Raw genomic sequence first — 22,756 nt, 5'->3', positions numbered from 1 at the left:
GAGGTTTTAGTTTGTAAGGATTCATTTTGTTAAGTGGTGTTTGGAGCAGCTCTTGTGTGTGCATAGGCTAAGACAGTTAGAGACCAGGAGATGTGTACCAAAACAAGCTGTTGGAAAAAAGAAAACTCGGTGTATGTATGGCATAGCTGTGGCCGGGAACAGCTGGATAGTAAAACACCAAGACTGGTGTGAAAGCTGTATCTTTTTTAAATGGCGGTGAACACTACAGTATGTTTTGAAACTTTGACAATGTTATTAGTGTGGCACAGTGGTGTGGTGGGTAGCGCTGTCGCCTCACAGCAAGGAGGGCCTGGGTTTGATTCCCCGACCGGGCAACCAGGGTCCTCTCTGTGTTTGCATGTTGGAATGTTGTTGGAATGTTTGCATGTTGGAAAAAAGAGTTTGCATGTTCTCCCTGTGTCTGCATGGGTTTCTCTGGATTCCTCCTGCAGGCCAATTGGACATGCTACATTGCCCCTAAGTGTGAGTGTGTGTCTGTCTGTCTGCCCTGCGATGGACTGGCAACCTGTCCAGGGTGTATCCTGCCTTCCGCCCAAAGACTGCTGCGATAGACTCCAGCACCCCTCCGTGACCCTGATGGAGAAGCGGCTTAGAAAATGGATGGATGGATGACTTCTAGTGTTTGAGAGCAAAATTAGGTCTTGCAATAATCTTAGGAAACAAAATTTAGACATTGGCTGATCGACTACATCTTGAGTAATTGGAAAACTGCGTAAATTTGTTTTTGGTGAACCATTGGTTTGGTCAACCAACCCAAGGGATGTAATTCAAGATGGCGACCAGATCTTCAGCTGCCTCCAATATTCATAAGTAACAATTAGTTAACATGAGCCCAAAGTTTCCTAAGATTCATTCCTTTTGATCAGTAAAGTAGGCTTATTCACTGCATTGGGGAATGAGGTGTAGAGACAAACAGTACTGACAAAAGAAAACATGATGAGTTAGATTTATATAACACTAATTACATGAACAGTGTACACAATGCACTACTTTGGGGGTCCACAATAAGTAGTGTACAATCAATGTACCCTACCAGACAGGGGTACACATTAGGCACTGTGTTGTTTGGTTTGAAGATTTAAACTTTTCTAGGATTAGTGGCCCAGCTGCAACCGCAGCGTCTCCACAGAGCCCTCCTCAGACCTGTTACAGATGTAAGTAAGCTCTCCTGATGTCAAACTCAGCAGTTATTGTCATGTAGAGTAAATGTTCAAGTGCATAATATTGCATACTGCGCATGTGTGACGCAGCCCTGAGTTCCATGTGCACGCAGCGCGAGATATGTAAATCAGTCTACAAGTCTGGGCAAGTCATGTCCGCGTGTCGTGTGTGTGTTCAATAAACAACGCATTAGAAATATAATGTCGTCCACCTCGCGTTACTTGAAGATGTAAACGCCACGTGGTGTCAGAAGAAAACTGGATGAAAAACGTCGGACGTGAGTGAGAAGAACCGGAGTGTGCACGAAATTGCTGCTTCAGAGTAGCTGTAGTTAAAACCAATGGGGAAAATCTCCTGAGCAGAACAGTGGCAACCAGACTGGGCCTAAATAAGCGCATAGATGAGATCAGCACATTCAGTGGTACAGGCACATTGAAAGGAGAACCAGTGAAAATCTCAAAGAAGGCGCAGAGCCATACAGCATCGCTACGCCACGGCGAGTACCAATTCCACTACTCCCCAGGGTCGAAGAGGAGTTAAAGAGAATGTAGTCCATGGGTATAATAGAAAACGTGACTGACCCGACGCGCCCATGGTACCTGTCATGAAAAAGAATGGAAAAATAAGAATTTGTGTGGATCTGAAAAAACTTAATGAAAATGTAAAACGTGAAAAGTTTATCTTACCTACCTTGGATGACATCATGCCCAAGCTAGCGAAGAGTACTGTGTTCTCCAGCCTAGACGCAGAGAGCGGATTCTGGCAAATTCCTCTAGAAGAGAACAGTGCACGTCTGACCACCTTCATCACGCCCCTAGGCAGATACTATTTTAAGCGGCTACCGTTTGGGATAACATCGGCGCCCGAGATCTTTCAGCAAAAGATGCCTGAGCTACTGCATGGGCACGAGGGGACAGTCGTGTACATGGACGACATTTTGGTTTTTGGGGAAACACAGGAAATACACGACCAGAGGCTAAAGCAAGTCATGGAGACCATCACCGCCGTAGGTCTACGACTCAACAAAGACAAATGCAGGCTTAGCCAACCAGAGCTGAACTTCCTGGGACAGGTCGTGACCAAGGACGGCATAGCCCCTAATCAAGAGAGGGTCAAAGCCATAACAACAATGGAACCACCTCAGAGCGTGAGTAAGCTGAGACGGCTACTTGGTATGGTGAACTACACAGGCCGTTACCTACCAAACCTCTCCACAGTGTTACAGCCGCTCAACAAGCTACTCAAGACTGAGCGTGATTGGTGCTGGGGTCCACAGCAAGACAGAGCGTTCGCAGAAGTGAAACAGCTAATTTCATCAGCACCAGTCTTGGGGTTCTTCGATCCGGCGAAGCCGACCGTCGTCAGTGCAGATGCAAGCAGTTGCGGGCTCGGAGGAGTCCTCCTGCAGAGCCATGATGGAGTCCTGAAGCCTGTTGCGTTCTGTTCGTGTACGTTGACTGATGCCGTGAAGAGATATGCTCAGATCGATAAAGAGTGCCTTGCAGGAGTGTGGGCCTCTGAGCGTTTCTACCAGTATCTTTGTGGCTTAGAGAGATACAAGCTGCTTACAGACCACAAGCCACTGGTAACTCTAATCAACTCAAAAGACCTCGACAACACACCAATTCGTTGTCAGCGCCTGCTTATCAGGTTAATGACGGAGAATCGTCCATCGAAAAGGCTTGGACAACACCAGCAACTGTGCAGCGCCAGGAGGCTGTGCTGCGTTCCTTTACACTGGAGACGGAGCGAGGCGACATACCGCGACGGAACTGGCGCCACATCCGGCTGGCCAACCAGGAGCTGTCATCACCGCGAAAGATGGATGTTCCTCAGCCGATGGATCAAGATGGACAGCGTGAGCCAGCTGGGCAGGGCTTAACCACCGCCAGTGCTCCTGCTGACACCCCTGGTTCCCCTGAACACCCAACTCCAGTTGTCACCAGGTTTGGTCGGACTGTTAAACCAAACCCCATGTATGCAAGTTAGTTGAGATGATGGACAAAAAGGGCAGAATAAATCCCTTCTCATCTCAAGGGACTGTGGTAGTCTACCCACACCCTTATTTACTGTTGTAAGAAAAAAAAAGAGAAGAAACTTTGTAAGAATGTGTTTTGTTGGGTATATGGAAGATTTTGTTTACAAGTTATAACTCAGATAAGTGGCTGTACAAGAGTAAACATATAGTTAGAAGTTATGCCAACAGTTAATGTTTGTATAGTATACGCCTACTATACTTGAAAAGTGTGTGGGGGGGGTGTCATGTAGAGTAAATGTTCAAGTGCATAATATTGCATACTGCGCATGTGTGACGCCGCCCTGAGTTCCATGTGCACGCAGCGCGAGATATGTAAATCAGTCTACAAGTCTGGGCAAGTCATGTCCGCGTGTCGTGTGTGTTCAATAAACAACGCATTAGAAATATAATGTCGTCCACCTCGCGTTACTTGAAGATGTAAACGCCACAGTTATAGTTAATGGACTGGTGGCGTTATGTTTACAGTGATTATGCGGAAGAATCTGCTGTTGTACAATAATGAGCGAACCTGTATGAGGTAGTGTCCAAAATCATTTACTATCATCATGAATTATGTTCCCTATCATAGTTAAGCAGTAGAACACGAGTGTGTTATCGCAGCGGTGATTTGGCAAGTGCCGTAGATCATAATAGCCATGATGTTATTCACAATAACACACAACCTTGAGTGTTCTATTGCTTTTATACAACAGCTAAATAAATAAAGTAAGAAATGAATCAACTGGGCTGTGAACGCAGCATTTAATGTTTTAATGTCAGCAGTTCCTTCCGCCAAATTATAGTTCCTTAACAAGCAGCTTGTTTCTACGTCACAGTAACGAGGTCCGTTTCTTCTCCAGCTCTTTACACTAAATTCTCAAACTGTCATCACCACTGAGCAAGCTTTTTGTTTTTATTGCAGCAGTTTTATGGCTGAGTCCGATTTAGTCAGACTCTGAAGATCAGACTACACGGTTCATGTCTGGCTGATTCCAGGTTGTTTAGGTTTTCTTCTGTTAGAGCTGCCGACTGAAAAGCTGCTCAGCGGTAATGACAGTTTGGGAATTTAGTGTAGTCTAATCTGCAGAGTTTGACCAAATCAGCTGTCGGTCAGATGTGATCTTAAAAGTCTCCATTTTCTGTTTGTGGCAAAGAAAGAAGTAAAAACTTTTTAAATGGATTGAAACTGGTTCAGCGTCTTAGTGGAGAGCTACAACGTTGGTGAAAAACCTGTGAATATCAGCATGGTTAGAACACCTCTCTACCAATCAGCTTGCGTGGCCAGAGCTAACTGTTGTATAATTAAACAACAGAACATGAGAGGATTGTGTTATTGTGAATAACATCACAGCTGTGACGAGCCAAAGGGGAGTGCCATAGATCATTACAGCCCTGATTATAATCAGGCAGCCTCAAGTGTTCTATTGCTTTTATACAACAGATTTTACAGAGTAAAGAAACAAAATAAATCAAAGAAGCACTGAATTTCATACAGAATATGTTGTAATACTGACAATACCTTCTGCCAAAAAGCAGTTCCACAACAAATGAGTTGTCACTATGTAACGGTAACAATGCCTTAGCCTGTTGAGCCCTGCGCACAGTCCAAGATAACTGCCAATACTATAATGTTCTAGTTAAAACCACTAGAACCGAGTCAAGACCGAGACCAGGACACATCAAGTCTGAGTTAAGATCAAGACTTTTAATAGTCAAATCCAAGTCAAGACCAAGACATTTAGTAGTCAAGACCAGATTAAAAAAAAATAAACTAATGAAATTTGCTGTTAATTGTATATTAACATGAATTATACGTTACATACTGATACACAATATTACATTTCTAATATATCTTGTAAAACATAACATTAAGTGATATATAGCATAAACATTAGTAATTGTTGTTATATTGTAGTCTTAGGCAAGCTTTGCTTTGTAACTAGGCGCAGTGGTGAGGCTGTTCTCTGTTCATCTCTACTGAAAAAATGTATGCAGAATCAACACCTAAAGTCAAATGAACATAAACTACATCCATTTTTACATTTTATGTTATTTATTGATTGATTGATTGATTGATTGAATAAAAAATGTGTAATAATAATATTCTGGACCTATGACTTTTGTAGGGAGAGATTAATATTACATAGCCATAGGAGTGTTGTAGGGAGAACTTATAAATATTACATGTCTACAAAAAATAATCAAAATAGCTAAAAATACAGCACAAATAGACAAAGATTAATTACAGTTAATGATGTTCTGTCAACAGATTTGTAAACAATGTAATGAGGAGTCAATTTCAGCTATCATTAGCTTTATTATTCTTTTGATCCTGATAATATTTTCTGATAAGGAGCTTCACTTTAAATGGTGCCTGAACGCCTCAGTGGCCTATGGCACCACAATGGAGTTTTGAGAAAGGTGGGCAATTTGAACAGCAGCTAAACTGTGTATATAACATTCGTTACTAAGTTCAAAGCTATACATTTACAGAAAAAAACGATTGCTTACAGTGATGTGTGCCAACAGGTCATAGAATAATGACGTTTATCTTTGTCAGGGCTTGTTTTAAACAGAGTTTGTTTTAAACATTTGTTTTCAGCTGTGGCTGCCACTCTCTGTATCTTAGCAACACGCCGCTGACCATATGCACACGGCTGAGATGTAAACGGGTAATCAAGTTAGCTAGCCACACAGCAAACATTAGCTACCGTAAATGATGAAAACCTGTTACTAAATCTAAAGTGTAGCAAACTGAAAGTTAGGAATATTGTGACTGCGCTATCTGTTGTTCATCAGAGCCTCGCTGCTCTCCAGTTTCAGTTTCATTTCCCAAATGCTTTGGCCGACCGTGCTAAAGTTATTCCTCCTGATAACATACGTTCAGCTCTGTCTCTTCATTATTTACCACCATCACTGTAATATTGTTTCTGACGAGTTTACGGTAAGAAGGGGGGACAGTGGAGCGTATGCAGCATGGGCTTTTTAAAATGCTGTTGGAAAAAAGCTCAAAGTCAAAGCACCGTTTTCAATGTAGATAAATGTAACGTCTTTGTTAGCTGTAGTGAACTATGCTGCCTGTAACTGCACAAAACAATAGAAACAGGCGGGTAAAACAGGAGTTAAGGCAATCTCTGGGATTGTCTTAAAGTTAGGACAGAATTTAGGAAATTTTGTCTAGTTAGGATGTTTCTGTAATATTGTTTTCTTATCTGGAGTAAGATTATTTTGTAATGGCTTCTGTCCTAAGTTCAGTCCTAGCCAAAGTTGTCATGGTAAGATTTCAGACTTAAGAAGTTTCTGTAATACGGCCCCAGGACACCAGCATTACTGCTACTGAGTGCTGAGTGGTTGGCGACGGAGCAGCTCATTGTCTGTTCAAAAGCTAGATCAAATAAATGTAAAATGTTTCCTTTTACTCTGAGTTCAGGAAATTAATGCATTATTTTATATTAAATGTTTAAGCAGTTGTTCAGCACTGCCCCTTACAGAGTGGTAATTCTCCTATCTACAACTTCTCTGGAAAAGTCATGCATTCATTTCTCGTTTTGTATAAGCACAAATACAAAACAACTAGCTACAGATTGGTATGCATAAAGCTTGTCGTTGCGTCACTGGTTACTTAGCAACGCGTAGGCGGAGTGATACAGTTATGGTGTGATAAAGCCGTGCTGTCATCACAAACACCCGCACAGTCAGAACGCTTCTCAACCAATCGGATTGTAAGGTCGGATCTATCTGTTGTATAATGTTCTGTATAGTGATCCAGATTTTGTAATGTAGGGTACAGACCATTTCAGACACGGCATTTAATGTATAAATGAGTTTTTAGCTTAAAGACGTGTTGCTTGTGCTACTCTGTGCTGGGCTGTGGGAAAGTCAGTGCAGTGTCAGGGCCTATCGGGCTAGAAGTGGCCTGCCCGGTATCTCGACCGTTGCAGTGCTGAGCGGTGGTTTTCTCTTGATGTCGGTTCAATAATAAAGTACTTGCTTCTAAAGCGCAATGTTTCCCGCGTATTCCTTTCACATATGCCACAATATGCTTGAGCCACAAGAAGAATGACCACAAGAGTTCACCTTCCCCCAGTTTTCTCTGACGGAAGTCTCCCCCTACCGGCGTGTGTAGTTACTGCAGGAGAGACCGGCGAGGCGCTGTTGACGAGTGTCGCTGCGCTTCTTGCCCATTTTAGTCGATGCCTGTCAGCTCGCAGGAATGCGCTACTCACACTGTGCAGCCCCCCACTAGATCCCACTCACGCAGCCGCAGCGCGTCTACCACTTTTTTCTCTGTCTTAATCGACAGACAGCGTTTCAGCTCAGTAGCGAATCTGGTAAGTGTGTTTTGTCTGTTTGCTCTGTTTTGGTCTGGTCTGGTTTTCAGCATTTCAGTGTGGAAGACGAAGCTAAAAGTTGAAAGGGAAAGTTCACTGTAGTCCACAAGGGGAGTAGATGAGGAGAAGACCGCCGTGCTTCCCCGGCAGGAGTTTATTTTAATCGCTTTAAGATCGCATGTTAAGTCTTCAAACTGAAGTATATCTCTGACTTGCTGGCGTTTGAGTTGCTTTCAAATTGCAAGCAGCAGCATTTTACTGCATTTCACTCTTTCAGCTCAGAGCTCGATTTACCCCTTTGCCACCTTAGAATCTGTGCTTCAGCCGTGCTAGGGTGCTTAACCTTACTGTTCCAGCTTGATATAAATGAGAAGAAAATCAAATGTAAAACCTGAATATCAACATTCAAACGGATTTATCCTGCCTGGATTATATTATTTATCTGCACATTTGTAGGCGCACTGATTTGGCTTGTGTGGGAGTGCCACCAAGAGCATGTACCCTGTAAGAGCATGAATACAGAAATATACAGACCGCTGTATATTCTAGGTTTCATGGGACCTGTTTCAGATTTATTTCTAGATCAGTGACCGTTCTCTCACTTATCTTATGTTCATTTCTATGCAGCTTGCTGCCCCTCAAAATGTCAGCCACATCAGATAGAAACACCTTTTTCTACACGACCCTGGCCCCACTGGACTCGAGTATGACCGTGGCATCAAATGTTACAACGTGTCAAGAGTGGGAGAAAGCCCATCACCTGCTCTTCCACCTCGGCAACCTGAGTTTACTAGTGGGCCTTCTTATTCCTACCACTGTGGGCCTGCACATGATCCTCCTGAGGCTTCTACTGATGACAGGTCAGACTGAACGCCCTCTGCTGGCCACTACACACAAAAACTGTATCTGAGTGATGATTTGTTGACATGCCCTTGGAACAATCTCTCAGGTTTAGTCAGTGTAGTGCTGGGTGATAGATGACAATGTATCATTTTCAAAATACACAAAACTCAATAGTACATTTGCTCTATAGAAATCTAATTTCTGTCTGCTTAACATTTGCAGTACTGTTTAAGGCTTCAGTTGGTTTTCTTTCAGAAGAGCGAGAACAGAACCAAACTGTTCAATCAAAACAAACTTTGTCAGGTTTATGAAAATTCTACTGACACAGAATACCAATGCTCAGAAAGCACGGGGTCATTAACATTATTAATGAAACTTAAAGATTATCTGATACTGTGATAATGCAATTTATTTGGGAAATCTAGTGATATATAGTTAAACAGGTTCATTTACGGCATTTTGGCTGATGCTCATATCCAGAGCGACTTACAGTTTGATCATTCTTTACACAAGTAGGCAAAGGTGGTGTTAGGAGTCTTGCCCAAGGACTCTTATTGGTGTAGTGTAGGGTGCTTACCCAGGTGGGGATTGAACCCCAGTCTACAGCATAGAAGGCAGAGGTGTTACCCACTACTCTAACCAACCACTTGGTTAGTTCAGGTTGTTTTTGTTACTGTGTGTTTAAGACTGATGTATAAATGACCTCTGTTCTGATTGGCTGCCTTGTGCTGTGCTTCATTCAGAAAGCAGTCTGGCTTGAAACAGTCCTTATAACTTCAGTGTGTAAGCACACAGCTAAATAAATGTAGGCAGAATAGTCAAAAATGTGAAAATGAGTTAGCTTTTCATGACATCACAAAAACAATTAATTCAAAATAGGCTGTTTTTGTTTCTTAGTTTCCATATATCAATTGAACAGACTGGGAAGTTAATAGTATGTTTTGAAAAGACAACATCAAATGAAAATTGGCCCTTTAAGATTAATGGTCATCTGCAGTGATTTCACTTAAATGGATTTGGTGCACTGCAGATTCCTATTACAATATATGGAAATTTTACAGATCTGTAAGTTAATGTAATTTGTAAATTAAAAGGATGTTTTAATTGCTTGATTTGATAGCTTTATTTCCATGAAGACACAGCAGGTAGTGCTGCCACCTCACAGCAAGGAGAGCCTGTGTTCGATTCCCTGCCCTGGCAAGTGGGGTCCTTTCTGTGTGGAGTTTTCATGTTCTCCCATGTCTCATGTCTGCATGGGTTTCCTCCGGATAATCTGGTTTACTCCCACAGTCCAAAGACATTCAGTCAGGCCAGTTGGACACTCTAGATTACCCTAGGTGTGAGTGTATGTGTGAATGTGTATGTCTGTCTGTCTGTCTGTCTGTCTGTCTTCCCTGTGATGGACTGGTGACCTGTCCAGGGTGTATCCTGCCTTCTACTCAATGACTGCTGGATAGGCTCCAGCTCCCCCCTCGACCCAGAAGGATAATCGGCTTAGAATGTGTGTGTGTGTGTGTGTGTGTGTGTGTGTGTGTACTACAGACTTTTTCATGAACATAATGGCCCATTTCATGTATGTAAACAAAACAATTGTGTCTATTTGGTTGTCGTAGGCACATGTAGTTGTGAACTTGTGGATCTGAATTTGGATCAGAGCTTTCCATTTTTGCTCAAATGCTGTGCTTTTCAAAAAGAGTTAAGTGACTGCAGCCCTGCTGTGTTAAGTAAGATGTTCAACCTTCCTGGTGTTTAAACGGCCTCACTGCAAATCAGACTGCATTAAATGTGAAGTATTATGATAAAGTCTGAAACAGTGCTATTTCATAATGAACTGAATTAACCCCTTAATCAGAAGTGCTCCACAGTGCTATGGAAATTGCATTATGTTCTGTCTGATTGCAATATTTCTTAAGACTGCAAAATTCAGTAGAAATGTTTTCTTTTTATTTTTACAGGGTGCTGCCTGTTTATAACCTGGGCAACTCTGTACAGATGTACCTTGGATGTATTGGTATGGAATGCAGTCTTCCTCCTCGTCAACTTCATGCATTTCTTCTTCTTGGTGTACAAGCGTAGGCCTGTGAGTACTGATTTTTCAGGTACAGTTATTGTACAGCGTGAAGTGTAATTTCAGAACAGAAGTGGGACCTTGGCTCTTTATTTGCTATTTTAGAGATAGAATGAGTTGGAAGCATATTTTCATATTTTGTATTCACAGAAAGAGTTGTAGATGAAAAGGTTGGAACAAACTCAGAAATAATACAAGGCTTAAATAAATGACAAGAACAAATTATTAGAATGCATTATTTGATTTTTTTAAAGGAAATGCAGAAAAAAATAGTTCTTCTGGGAGCCAAAGGTTATTGTTTAAGCCAAGCTACAGATCACTGGCTGACAGAATGAGACCACTGCATCCCTATTAGCTCCAGAGAGTCTCATGTCTGAAGCCTTGGGGCCACCCAGTTTAGTTACTGTTTCTCTGCTCCCACCATGCAGCCTGACACCCTCCTTATTCCAGCTGTCTTCAGCTCTGCAGGGATGTTTGGATCTGGAGAAATTTCAGTGTGTAGTTGGGCAGAGTGAAATGTGATTGGTGTTCACAGTCAGCTTTGGAAATAGAATTGTCATGATACCTGAATTTTGACTTCAATACCGATTCAAGGGTAGTATCACAATGCTCGATGCCAAAACAATACTATACTTGAGAAATGTAAAAATGATTATCACCTGAGTACCCAGTGTTTAATGAAGTGAACATAGAAATATCTCATTGCTGCAGCTTACATCTCTCATTTTGTAATTCAGTCGCTTTTTATCAACATAAATTATTCTGTCACTTATATAAAAAATTAAATTCTTATCCTGTAAGTTCTGCCTGTAGATTACCAGTGAAGTGTGGACTTACTACATAACCTGACATTCATCACAGTGTGTTTAAAACACATAGAGAATAAGGTTACATCTTATGTTGTTTCTAAGAGCACACACTGTATGTACAGAAGTATTCAGACAGTAGTGCTGGGCTAAACTGCTCAAAGTTATTTTTAAAATACTTTATGGTGCTACCAAATATTGTTTGCATTAATGAAGGTTAAAGAGCAATATGTAATACATGTGGTTAAATTGGGTACTGCAGTCCCCACCCTCTCCTCCCCAGGCTCAAAGCCCACAGGGGTTGTCAGGCCGAGGACACTGAACCTACACAAACAAGCTCAACACTAAACTTTGACAGCATTAACCTCGAATGCTGAAATAGCTTAAAATGACCATCGCTACTAGTAGCCGTGATAAATTAGTTAAGGTTAGCTATCTTTAGTAGAAGCTCTGTGCTTACCTGTTCAGGAGAAAATTAGGAAACTCAGCATTTTAAAATCCAGCGTCTGAAAGTCCAGCATCATGAAGTCCTTCTGGGCTCTACGCCGTCTCCGTCTATCAAATAAATCATCAGTATTTACTCGCATTTTAGTACGTCTCTGGTCATGGAGCTTTTATGAAGGATGCACAGGCTTTTTTAGGTCAGGATCCAGTATGTTTGCTTGCTTCCATGGCTGAAGCATGCTGTGTTTGTCTGCCAGTTTATTTCATATCTGGCAACCCAGGGTGTTGAAATGGTACTGGGAAATGGGCAGTGGGCAGGATCACAGGCAAAAACACAAACAGACTTTATACTCCGGAACAGAAAATACAAGCGAGAACATACTGGCTGTAGCACTGTTGTCAGAGAAGCCAGTATGTTTCCTTAATCTCTGATGACATACCATAGTCATTTTAGAATTTAATACACACACACACACACACACACACATTTTCCAAGCTGCTGGAGCCTATACCAGCGGTCATTGGGCGGAAGGCAGAATTAGAATTTAATACAGTGAATATATTATATTTTGTTGCTTTAATGAACTTGTGCCTCTTGGGTGCTGGTACTGTATGCTAAAAGATGGTCTTAAAAACCTGACCAGTTATTTTTTATTTGTATGTTTTATTCCATTTTCTTCTATCATGATTACACCGAAGGGAACATTTGTTTTGTAGTGTATTTTTTTGTATTCTCTGTAAAGCATCGTTAATAGACTTGAATTGTTTACCATGATGTACATCCTAAAACAGCACCAAATTATTGAAATGGTGTACAACATTATGTAAGAGAAGTACCTAATATTACGGTGACAGACTTATTTGGTTATTTTAGATGCTAGGAAAACAGAAAAAAACAATAACCATCCAACATGTTCAGGCCTCATTTCACTTTACCAGAAATAAGTTATACTGTCACCTGAAAACTGAGGCTAATCTTTGTGCTCTAGCACTTTGTAAAACCAGGACAGAACAGACCGCTGGGACGTTACTTCAGGCATGGCTCTCTGTGTCCTTCACACTCTACTGCTCCCTCCTCTGATGCTTTATGGATGCAAAGATATTTAAAACAAATGTCTTTTTGGATATGTGTTTAATGACATTTCATTTCATACTCAAATCAGTGCTGATGTACTTTTTTTTTTGTTTTGTTTAACCTCAGATTAAGATAGACCGTGAGCTGAGGTCAGTGTATAAGCGGATGTTCGAGCCACTGCATGTGCGTGAAGCTCTGTTCCAGAGGCTGACTGGTCAGTTTTGCACCATCCAGACCCTTAAGAAAGGCCAAGTGTACGCTGCTGAGGATAAGACCTCAGTGGATGAGCGCCTCAGCATTCTCCTGAAGGGAAAGTATGTGACTCACAACGAGCACTGTCATTGTAAAAATAGCAGATTAACAGGTTAAATGTCTTGAATATTATCAATAAAGTTTATATATCTTTATTAGATCAATTTTCATACTTAGCACATACGACTGCCTTATACTCCTGACAGACATTAAACATTCGTTACAATTCTACTGTTCTGTCAGCGTGGTAAGATAATTTCACTCATAAAATGTTAAAATGTCTAGAAATAGGCTAAATGTATTAATCTTATCTGCAAAGTGCTTTAAGGACAGTTCATTTTGTGCAGATGAAATATTAAATTTCTTGCATTCTAAATATTTTTGTTTGCTTAGATTTTACTTTTAGCAGATTTTCATACCTACTTTATAAAAGTCTAGGCAACTAAGCATATAGTTTAAAACCATTTATTTAAGCAATACGTGTGTTCTGGCTTGTACAAACACATTGGAACATTAGAATACAGTCAAACAAATATCAATGCAGTAAAATGTAAGAAGAATTTTCATAAAAAAGAGGTGATATAAGCTAATGAGAAGAGCACAGATTTGGTTCCAGATTTCTCCTTGACGGCCCCAGCCGTTACACAGATTTGTTAAATTGCAACAGCTGCACACCTATTTAATTAAATAAACTATTGATCAAGTCAAACCAGGCGGATGGTGATAACTACAAATAATACTGGGCTGAAATCATGAAAACACCACTGATTGTTTTAATATTATTTGTATTTATTGTAATATTGTTTTCTGAGCAAAGAAACACTTACTGCCCAGATAAATGACCTTTTAAATATAATTTCCCCATGTGCCCAAAACTTGTGCACAGTACTGTATACTGTGACTTTTCAACAATGTTTTTACATTTCCTGACCAAGTCCCTGGGTTTGTTGTAGAATGAAGGTGTCATATCGCGGCCATTTCCTTCACAATATTTACACCAATGCCTTCATCGACTCCCCGGAGTTCAGGTCAACACAGATGAACAGAGGAGAAAAGTTCCAGGTAAGAAAAAACTGAAGATTTAATTACTTGTAGCATACACATACACATTTGGCACAGTTCAGAGCAGTATTACTTTCATGAGAGGATATAGTGCCACTACTGGTCATATTGACAGGGTTACTGCATTTGAAGATTTAAAAACAGGTTTGGAAACATGTTTGGTGATGTGGAACACTTTATCCAGGTGACAATCACAGCTGAGGAGAATTGCAAGTTTCTGTGCTGGTCTAGAGAGAGGCTGACTTACTTTCTGGAGTCTGACTCATTTCTGAACGAAGTGTTCCGATATCTCATCGGTAAAGACATCACCAACAAGCTGTACTCCCTTAACGACCCCACGCTTAGTGACAAGGTAAGATCCTGATGAGCCATATGATCATGAAATATAATTGTAAATCAAGCTGTGCTCATACAAGCTAGCATACAAATCAATTCATGGTGAATGAAAGGTAAAAACAATGCAAACCTTATCAGAATCGTCAGCAAGAGGATAGCGCTGAAAAACTAGCACTGTGTTTATTAGAAATATAGACCAGAGAACACTAAAACAAAAAATAAATAATAAACAGAACAATCAGAACAACAGAAAACATATAACTTAAGTAAAGTGCTGTGCCATAAAGAGCAGATTACTGAACCCTGAAAAGTAACTCTCCACATCCATCAGCCAAGTTTGCGAGGGAACACAAAATGTTTAATTTTTTTTGCCCTCAGTGTCTTGATTGAACTCACTCACCCTCTCTATAACCTGTAGCCAGTGCTGTGCTAGTTTTTATGATTTTTTTTATAACTTATACATGTATTAGTAAATGTGGATCATCCAAATGTAAATCTGGTTTTGACTCACAACACTTGCGTGACTCAAAAGCATGCATTAACTCTTATATGACACAAAAAAGTTCGATTTTAGATCAATTTTTGTTTCCTTCCCTCCAATACAGGACCAAATTCATGGAGGGACTGGGGTTGAGAGGGCCTCTTAGTCTGTGTATATGACAGTTTTCTTATATATGACCATTTCTAAGTGAGGATGTCGCGGATCCAAACGTCGGCGAAGCATCAGAAAATATATTTAGGAAAGCGTGAAGTGATCATTTTGAACAACAAACAAACAAGCGACAGTAAGGGGCACTAATGACTTGCTAAATCAAGTTTTTGTTATGTTAAAAAAACAAGGATTTATGGTAGGCTCTGTGGTGCTCTTAAAGAGACTCCGAGGTTTACAGCAGTAAAATAGCATGGTGGGTAATGTTACAGCCTTGTAGACTGGGGATTGGAATTGAAATGTCTGTTTAGAGAGTAAAGCTAGTATTTGTGGCTGCTTTGGGAAAACCCTTAACACTATGTTTGGTTTCCTCTGAAACAGGATTACACACTCTCCCTCTCTCCCTCTCTCTCTCGATAAGATTGGTTGCAATATTCACTAAAGTAAATATAATTCACTTTCAGGTTGGCCTTTTTTCCTCTGCTCCCCAAAATATCTCTGCATAGACCTTGATCACTCCACTCTCCCCAGTCTACAGTACATTTCTTTTTGTATGACGATGATGTTTATGTGCCACAAACTATGATCATCATGACACTATTGATGGGCATGAGATGGATGTAGACGATGGCAGTGATTATAACCATGATGATGATTGTGTTGATGATGATGACTGAATCTCAGGCTGTAAAGAAGATGGAGAGGCAGCCGAGTCTGTGCTCCCAGCTGTCCATGATGCAGATGAGGAACAGCATGGCCAGCACCAGCGACACAGATGACGTGCTTAATCAGATTCTGAGAGGGGGATCAGGTGGTTCATCGCTGCGTAAGTCTCACTAGCTCCCATGCTACTGAGCAACTGTAACTACAACTTACTAACTGTGCATGCGTGTGATCTGTGGTTCTTTATAAAAAAGGGCCCAGTTCAACATTATGTTGTCAAACCTTCTACTTTCCTGTCTGTCTCTGATTGTCCCTCTCTACTATACACAGAGATGAATTTCTGTCTGCATTCATATAACCGCCTCATTTCCACCCTACCAATCATCTCTTCCGGTTTGGTCCATTACCATAAACTAAATGTCTGCTTCTCTACTCCTTCCATATGAGCTCATATTACTGTGTCAGTGTTTCTCTGATATGATTTCCTCCTGTCCCTCCTCTAGCTGTGACCTCAGATCGCGCCTGATGGGGGTGTAAGATGTTTTATATTCTCTCACTGTCATTTTCTCTCCCCAACCCCAAATCATCCCAAACATGACTTTTAAATATAACCAAATCACTGAATGACTTTTCATATGAATTCCTAACGTTCTCTCAGTGTTCTGATAGCGTGACTCCTCTCATAACCTGACCTGTTACATACGTTCAACATTAACATCAAAATGGACATGTTTTGTGCAAAATTCTGCAAGCCAGAAACCCATTACACAGAATCGCATAAACATGTTTCCATAAGTGTTTACACTATAACCAATTCAAGACTGCTTCAAACATTTGGAAGAATTGCATCTATAACAGAGGTCAAAATTAGGGTATATAGATACATTATATGGCCAAAAGCATGTGGATGCCTATACATTGCAACCATTGTTGGACATCCTATTCTAAAAACATGAGCATTAATATAGGGTTGTCCCCCCTTTGTGGCTTTAGTAGCTTTCTTATGGGAAGGCTTTTTACAAAATTTTGGAGAGCGTCAGTAGGACTTTGTGCTCATTCAGTTGAACGAGCATTTGTGAGGTCAGACACTGATGTTGGACAAGAAGGCCTGTCTCACAATCGATGTTCCAGTTCACCCCAAAAGTGTTTGGTGGATTTGAGGTCAGGGCTCTGTGTAGACAACTGGAGTTATTTCACACCAAGCTCCTCAAACTATGTCGTTATGGACCTTGCTTTGTGCACAGGAGCACAGCCTTGCTGGAACAGCAAAGGACCTTTCCTAAACTGTTGCCACAAAGTTGGAGGCAAAACCAAACTCAGATTCATCCATCAGACTGCCAGATAATAAAGCGTGATTTATCACTCCAGACATGTTTCTACTGCTCCAGCCTCAAGTGGGAGGAGCCCAATTCATTAAGTCCCTGTCACACAGTTCTTTTGCTGGTGTAGCTTCCAGAGGCAGTTTGGAGCTCTGTAGTGACATCTGGAAATCTATGTAAATACATCCTGCTCTGTGTGTTTGCGTGGTCTGCTGCTTCATGATTGTGCTTATTGTGCAAGATGCTTACATTTCACATTAATAGCACTTACAGTTGACAGAGGCAGATCTAGCAGGATAGCAATTTGGCAAACTGAATTCTGGCAAAGTTGGCCTCCTATGACAGTGCCATGCTTAAAGAGCTCTTCAGTATTACATATTCGACTGCCAGTGTTTGTCTATGAAGATTGCAAGGTTATATGCTTGATTCTATCCATCTTTAAGCAAAGGGTGTAGCTGAAACACCTGAATTCACTAATCTGCATGCATACTTTTGGCCATATTGTGTATTTTTCAAAGTGTATATAAACACCTGCACTGGGGCTGGGTATCATTCAAAATTTTTTGATAGAAATGTTGATGTTTTGGCCCGGATTGCGTTTTGAATGAAACATAATACAGGACAGTCAATCAGAATAAAGCACATTTAAATTAATCAGGGAGCCACAGTAACAAAAATGTCCTGTTCTATTCTTTGAAATACAGTACGGTTGGAAGATCCTAAGAAAAATGAATTTTGGTCTAAGAAAAATTAATTTTGACTGTTACATAAAATTACACAAACTTTATAAATGAAATGAAATTAAAGTGTAGGATATTGGCATTGTAATGCAAAGTGTTGTTCAGTCTTTATTATATGAGACAGTATTACGTATTATTATTCCAAATTTGAAATCTATTTCACAATAAAAGTGCAAGTGGCCCTACAGGGGATCTTTTGTGGAATTCTACTATACATATTACTAGAACATATCTCAGTGTACATAACAAAAACAAATGAAAAGTATAGATAAAGAAATAACGTAAGTTCTTTTTTTAGAACATTACAAAAGCACTAGTCACAGCATGGTACCCAGTAGTGTTGAATTTTGAAGTGTGTGTAGTGGGGGTATTTAGGAGATGCTGCTACTGTTTGCATTTGTACTTATTAATGTTCATCAGTCAAGATTTTGGAACAAGCATGCTCATTGGCATGATGTTGTTAAGACAGACTACTTAGATATTAATATTTGGTATTGAACAGCATCTGTAATACTCAACAGTATTGGAGAAAGGTAAAGATACCTAGCTCTAGTCTTTACCGATTTTCTGCTAACAATATTTGCAATTGGACAGTATACCATATTGCAATTTTGATGTATTAAAAATACATTTAGGAACTCTCAATGTGACATGGTTAAAGAACAGCTTGCAATATTTACAGGCATTTATGTGTCAGAACATCTGATAGCAGTCAAGATGTCAGCACACAGACACACACAAATGTAAAAATAAGAGTTGATATTGGGACCTGCTGTGAGGTTAATACCATGGTAATGCTGTTGTTAGCTCTAGTGTCTACTGCGGTATCTGTAAGGTATTTAACGTATATCTTTAAAACAGCTGTGAAAACTACTGTTACTGTGAAATACTTAGTCCATGACAGTGGTCTCTTCAACCAGAGAACACTGAACACCCTTCAAAGAACATACTGCAATATCTGGAAAAATATATACACTACATCAACATCCTGATTAAATTACCTCTCAATTGAATTCATATTGCTTTGAAGAACACCTCCACACCACCTCCCCAAAAAACCTCACTTCTAGTGTTTCTCAGACACCTTGATACAATACAATAAGAGTGTATTTTTAGATAAATGTCACTCGGATTGATTAATGTGACTGCATGTGTTTGATATAACACAATTCAGTTGTAATTTTGAGAAGCATATGCATGGTACGTTTTTTTTCACAGCAAATCTCTAATTTTTCAGAACAAAAAACAATCAGCAAGGCCTCTACGACTATGAAGCCGATTGAAGAAGCAATGGAAGATGATGTTTTTGAAGCTGACTCACCTCCTGCCTCCCAACCCGGCCCCAAAACTCCAGAGGAGGTGTAGCATTACACCCTTCCTCAAGTGACATATTAGTGGACTGTTTGCTCTAAAATACCACCCCATCTATTCTGGAACATGGAATATAAACAGTATACAGTGCATCCCTGCAGATATTTAGGTCACAAAATCTGGATTGTATCTCCTTATGGCCGGTTTTCATTACAGATAAATTCAAGGCCTGTGTTGTGCTTTTTAAGAGGATTGTCTAAAAATACTCATACTGTCTAGTCAAAACTATATCTGAAATAAGTATTTAGATTATTTCCACTTGTATAACCATGAAAAATATCATCTCTGATTGCAAGTGTAAAAGCAATATCTGTGTTTTTAGAGTTTTATTTTGCCTGTGGGTGGCAGATCTTTATTCCTTTAAAGATGTTTTATTTGTGTGTGCATGTCTATGCTGTTAATATTTAGATACTGCCATATTGACACAATGTAGATTAATATAATGGCCATGTATTCTGTCATTCACTGTACTGTGCAATTTCAAATAGGCTTATTTATATCTGTATAATTTCACAAGATGACTTTTTTATGGACATGGTCATAGATCATGACAACTGTGCTGTAATTGTAGTAATGCATTAATGGTTGGTGAAGGCTGCACATAACTAACATTTTTTTAGATTAAATGTCAGGCCCTGTGGCAACAATCATATCACAATCAGGTTCGTTTTGCCAATGCAAGTTGCAAACTCTTATTTCAGTGCCCCCCCAAAGAAAGCCTTAAAATGCAGTTATATTCCGAGTGCAAGAAAAGACCATACACTATTGAACAGTTCCTGAGGTTCATCCGTGTTTGTAATGAATTTAATGACCTTCAAGCATGTTCATCCAAACAGAAATGAATGGGACTGAGGTAAAATAACCATCACAATCAAGACAATTATGACAGTAAACGTACACATAGAACACTATAGTCCCAGCAAAACCTTTGAAAATCTTGTAGTCGTCATTAGAAAGTGTAAAAAAACAAACCCAAGTAAACCAGTGCTTCGTTCACATTTAACTGACATTAAGAAATTAAAGCTCACATAGCGATAACAGAACACCAAAATGGCTATTAAATTCTTTGGTTTTTAAAAAAATACAAAACAACAACAAAAAAATAACAGTCATCAGTTTCTATCAGTGTTTGGCCTCCGGTTCATTCAATTTTTTTTTTTTTTTTCTTGCAAAAGAATATTTACAACTCAAAATATTTTAGTTTATACTGAAAAATGATCAGTGGTTTAGACTATTTCTAATTGCTGCAAGGAGACAACTTCTGCTGTCCAATACAACAGTCTTTCAGATCAGAGAGAGAGAAATGTCTGGCTTGTTTATCATCAAATATCAATGTGGTTACAGCTGATTGAGTCCTACAGCTATGAAGCGGCTCACAGGAAGACAGGCAAGAGTCAACTTTAGATTATGATAAAAGTGAAAAGAGAAAAACATCAAAGATAGAGAGACAAGAACATGTCTCAACATTATTTTGTCCCATTCAGAATCACCAAAACAGCTTTTGAAATGCACCCACTGAAGAGTACATTATGTATAAATGCCATTTTCTGATTTCTGAATCAGAGGCACTCCTGCAGTGGCTAAGTTCTTGTTTTGACAGAGCCTGACTGGCTTTAGGATAAACACTGTAAACATCTGATATTCAGTCTGCATTCATATATCAGGATATGTGCATAGCTAGTTGTAGCTACGTCATATTGCAAATTAAGTTACAGGCATGTCACAGTAAGTCTTTAATGTCTGTTACTATGCTCTTCTAAAACATAATTTGTCAAAGGCAATGATCCCTCTTTTGAGCAGTAATCTGACATCATGACCGAGTTAAACAAATCAAGTGAGGTAGGATTTACTGTAAACTGACCAAAAAAAAAAAAAAAAAATTCAGCATGACCACATCACCACCACAGTACTCAGAAGAACGTCCTCCATGTCCACTAGGAGGCACTGAACTTTTCAAACTGCAGATCCAGTACTAGAGTGTTTTTTTCAGTCCTAGAAATATTGCCTAAACTCAGAACTCCAACATAATTGTATAACACCTATACAGATATGTATATAGATAAACACTATAAAATAAGCCTGTTTAGGAATAAACTCTGTCTAACAGCAAATTAAAGGATAACATTTTTAGTTTTTGGTAAATACATCCCTGAGAGAAATTGTTCTCACTAAGAATCTTTTGTTCAATCATGTGTACATGGCTTAATAACAGTCAGGGATTCAGCTTGGCTTACGTTTGATTATGGAGCCACAGGGAATATACAAATGCATAAACATACACACATACAACGTACAATTCAATAGCTGCATGTAGGAAAAAATAACAAAGAAAGAAAAGTTTTTAAAAGATTTTAACAATATAACCACACCTTTTAAGAGAGTACATGTAAGACTTAGATGTTTAAATGTAGGTAAGATCTTTATAAATAAATTGTATGAATGAATTAAGTGCCATAACTGCTCTAAAGTGGGGCTGCCTAAAGTGGGGCTGGCAAGCCAAAGTTGGGCCGTGAAGAAGTTTGATTTGGCCAGAAATTTACATTTACATTTAGCAGATGCTTTTATCCAAAGCGACTTACAAATAATGTGGTACATAGAACAAACATAGTCAGGCCTTAAAGGAGGCCAAAGGGTGAGCTTTCCTGCTCACCTAACTTATCAAATTCTTTTTTTCCTTTTAAAATTGTATTTTTGCAACAAAAGTACCTTATTGCAAAAAGTATACAGTAGTTAAGCAACAAAGTACTGTTTAATGTTATAAAATATATTTTTAAAAACCCTATTTGAACCCAGCTATCTTTGTTTTTCTTTTTTGCCCTCAGTCTGCCACAAACATTGTACTCTGGCCCCCCAAGCCAAAAAGGGGCACCCCTGGGCTAGAGCAAATACAACAAACAAAAATACATCAGCATGAGACAAATATTGTTTTTGAACACTGTAGGGATTTAAAAAAAAATCATGTGCACTCAAATATGTTCCCAGGAAAAAACAAATGACCTAGAGACTGGAAATAAAAAGGTACACCATCACATTATGTAGTCTTACATGTACCCCCACCCCCCTTTAATCAAACAGCTAACTGAATAATCAATGCTTTTTAAAAAAAAAAAAAAAACTGTTGTCATTTATACATTTGCTCACACTCACATTTATCATATTTAAGCCTAAGAATTGATCACAGCTTTAGTCACTCATGAAAATCACATTACTTCTTCCTGTCTACTCAAATTGGTCAGTTAAATATCGTTCAGATCCCTCAGCTGTCTAAAATGTTTGATTTAGCATAACTAATAAACAATTTACTTGATTTGTAAGCTCACGTATTATGTTCTGATAGTATCGTCTAAAATTGTGCTGGCACACCTTAACATTAGTGCAAAAGAGCACATTAGTCTAGAATGGCCTGTGAAAGGCTTCATCCTACTAATAATTAAATATCACAGAGATCATAGAAACAATCTGACAGTATCAAGAGACAACAGTACATTAGAGTCATTATGACGACACACCTTGTATGATTCTTTAAAATCTGAACCATATAAGTGGGTCAATACTATGATGGTTACAATTCAGAACCTGACGGAAAGGATGTAAACAA

The 22,756-nt window shown here is 39.5% G+C and overlaps 1 protein-coding gene across 2 annotated transcripts; it reads left to right on the top strand.

The window, feature by feature from the left end:
• The first annotated feature begins 7,383 nt into the window (after positions 1-7,383).
• bves (blood vessel epicardial substance) lies at positions 7,384-22,465 on the top strand. 2 transcript variants are annotated; one of them, XM_017708227.2, is made up of 8 exons: positions 7,384-7,530; positions 8,158-8,390; positions 10,329-10,453; positions 12,893-13,080; positions 13,972-14,080; positions 14,265-14,432; positions 15,750-15,891; positions 19,025-22,465. In XM_017708227.2, exons 2-8 carry the CDS (start codon positions 8,174-8,176, stop codon positions 19,150-19,152), a joined length of 1,077 nt encoding a protein of 358 aa, XP_017563716.1. In that variant the 5' UTR covers positions 7,384-7,530; positions 8,158-8,173; the 3' UTR covers positions 19,153-22,465. The 2 variants fall into 2 exon arrangements, with proteins under 2 accessions (XP_017563716.1, XP_017563717.1); XM_017708228.2 differs by lacking the exon at positions 19,025-22,465 and adding an exon at positions 16,232-16,261.
• Positions 22,466-22,756: the final 291 nt, after the last annotated feature.

The sequence above is a fragment of the Pygocentrus nattereri genome, chromosome 3 (assembly GCF_015220715.1).
Source record: "Pygocentrus nattereri isolate fPygNat1 chromosome 3, fPygNat1.pri, whole genome shotgun sequence".
Taxonomy (NCBI): domain Eukaryota; kingdom Metazoa; phylum Chordata; class Actinopteri; order Characiformes; family Serrasalmidae; genus Pygocentrus; species Pygocentrus nattereri.
The sequence above is the reverse complement of the archived record's forward strand: the minus strand, read 5'-3'. Positions and strand labels throughout refer to the sequence as shown.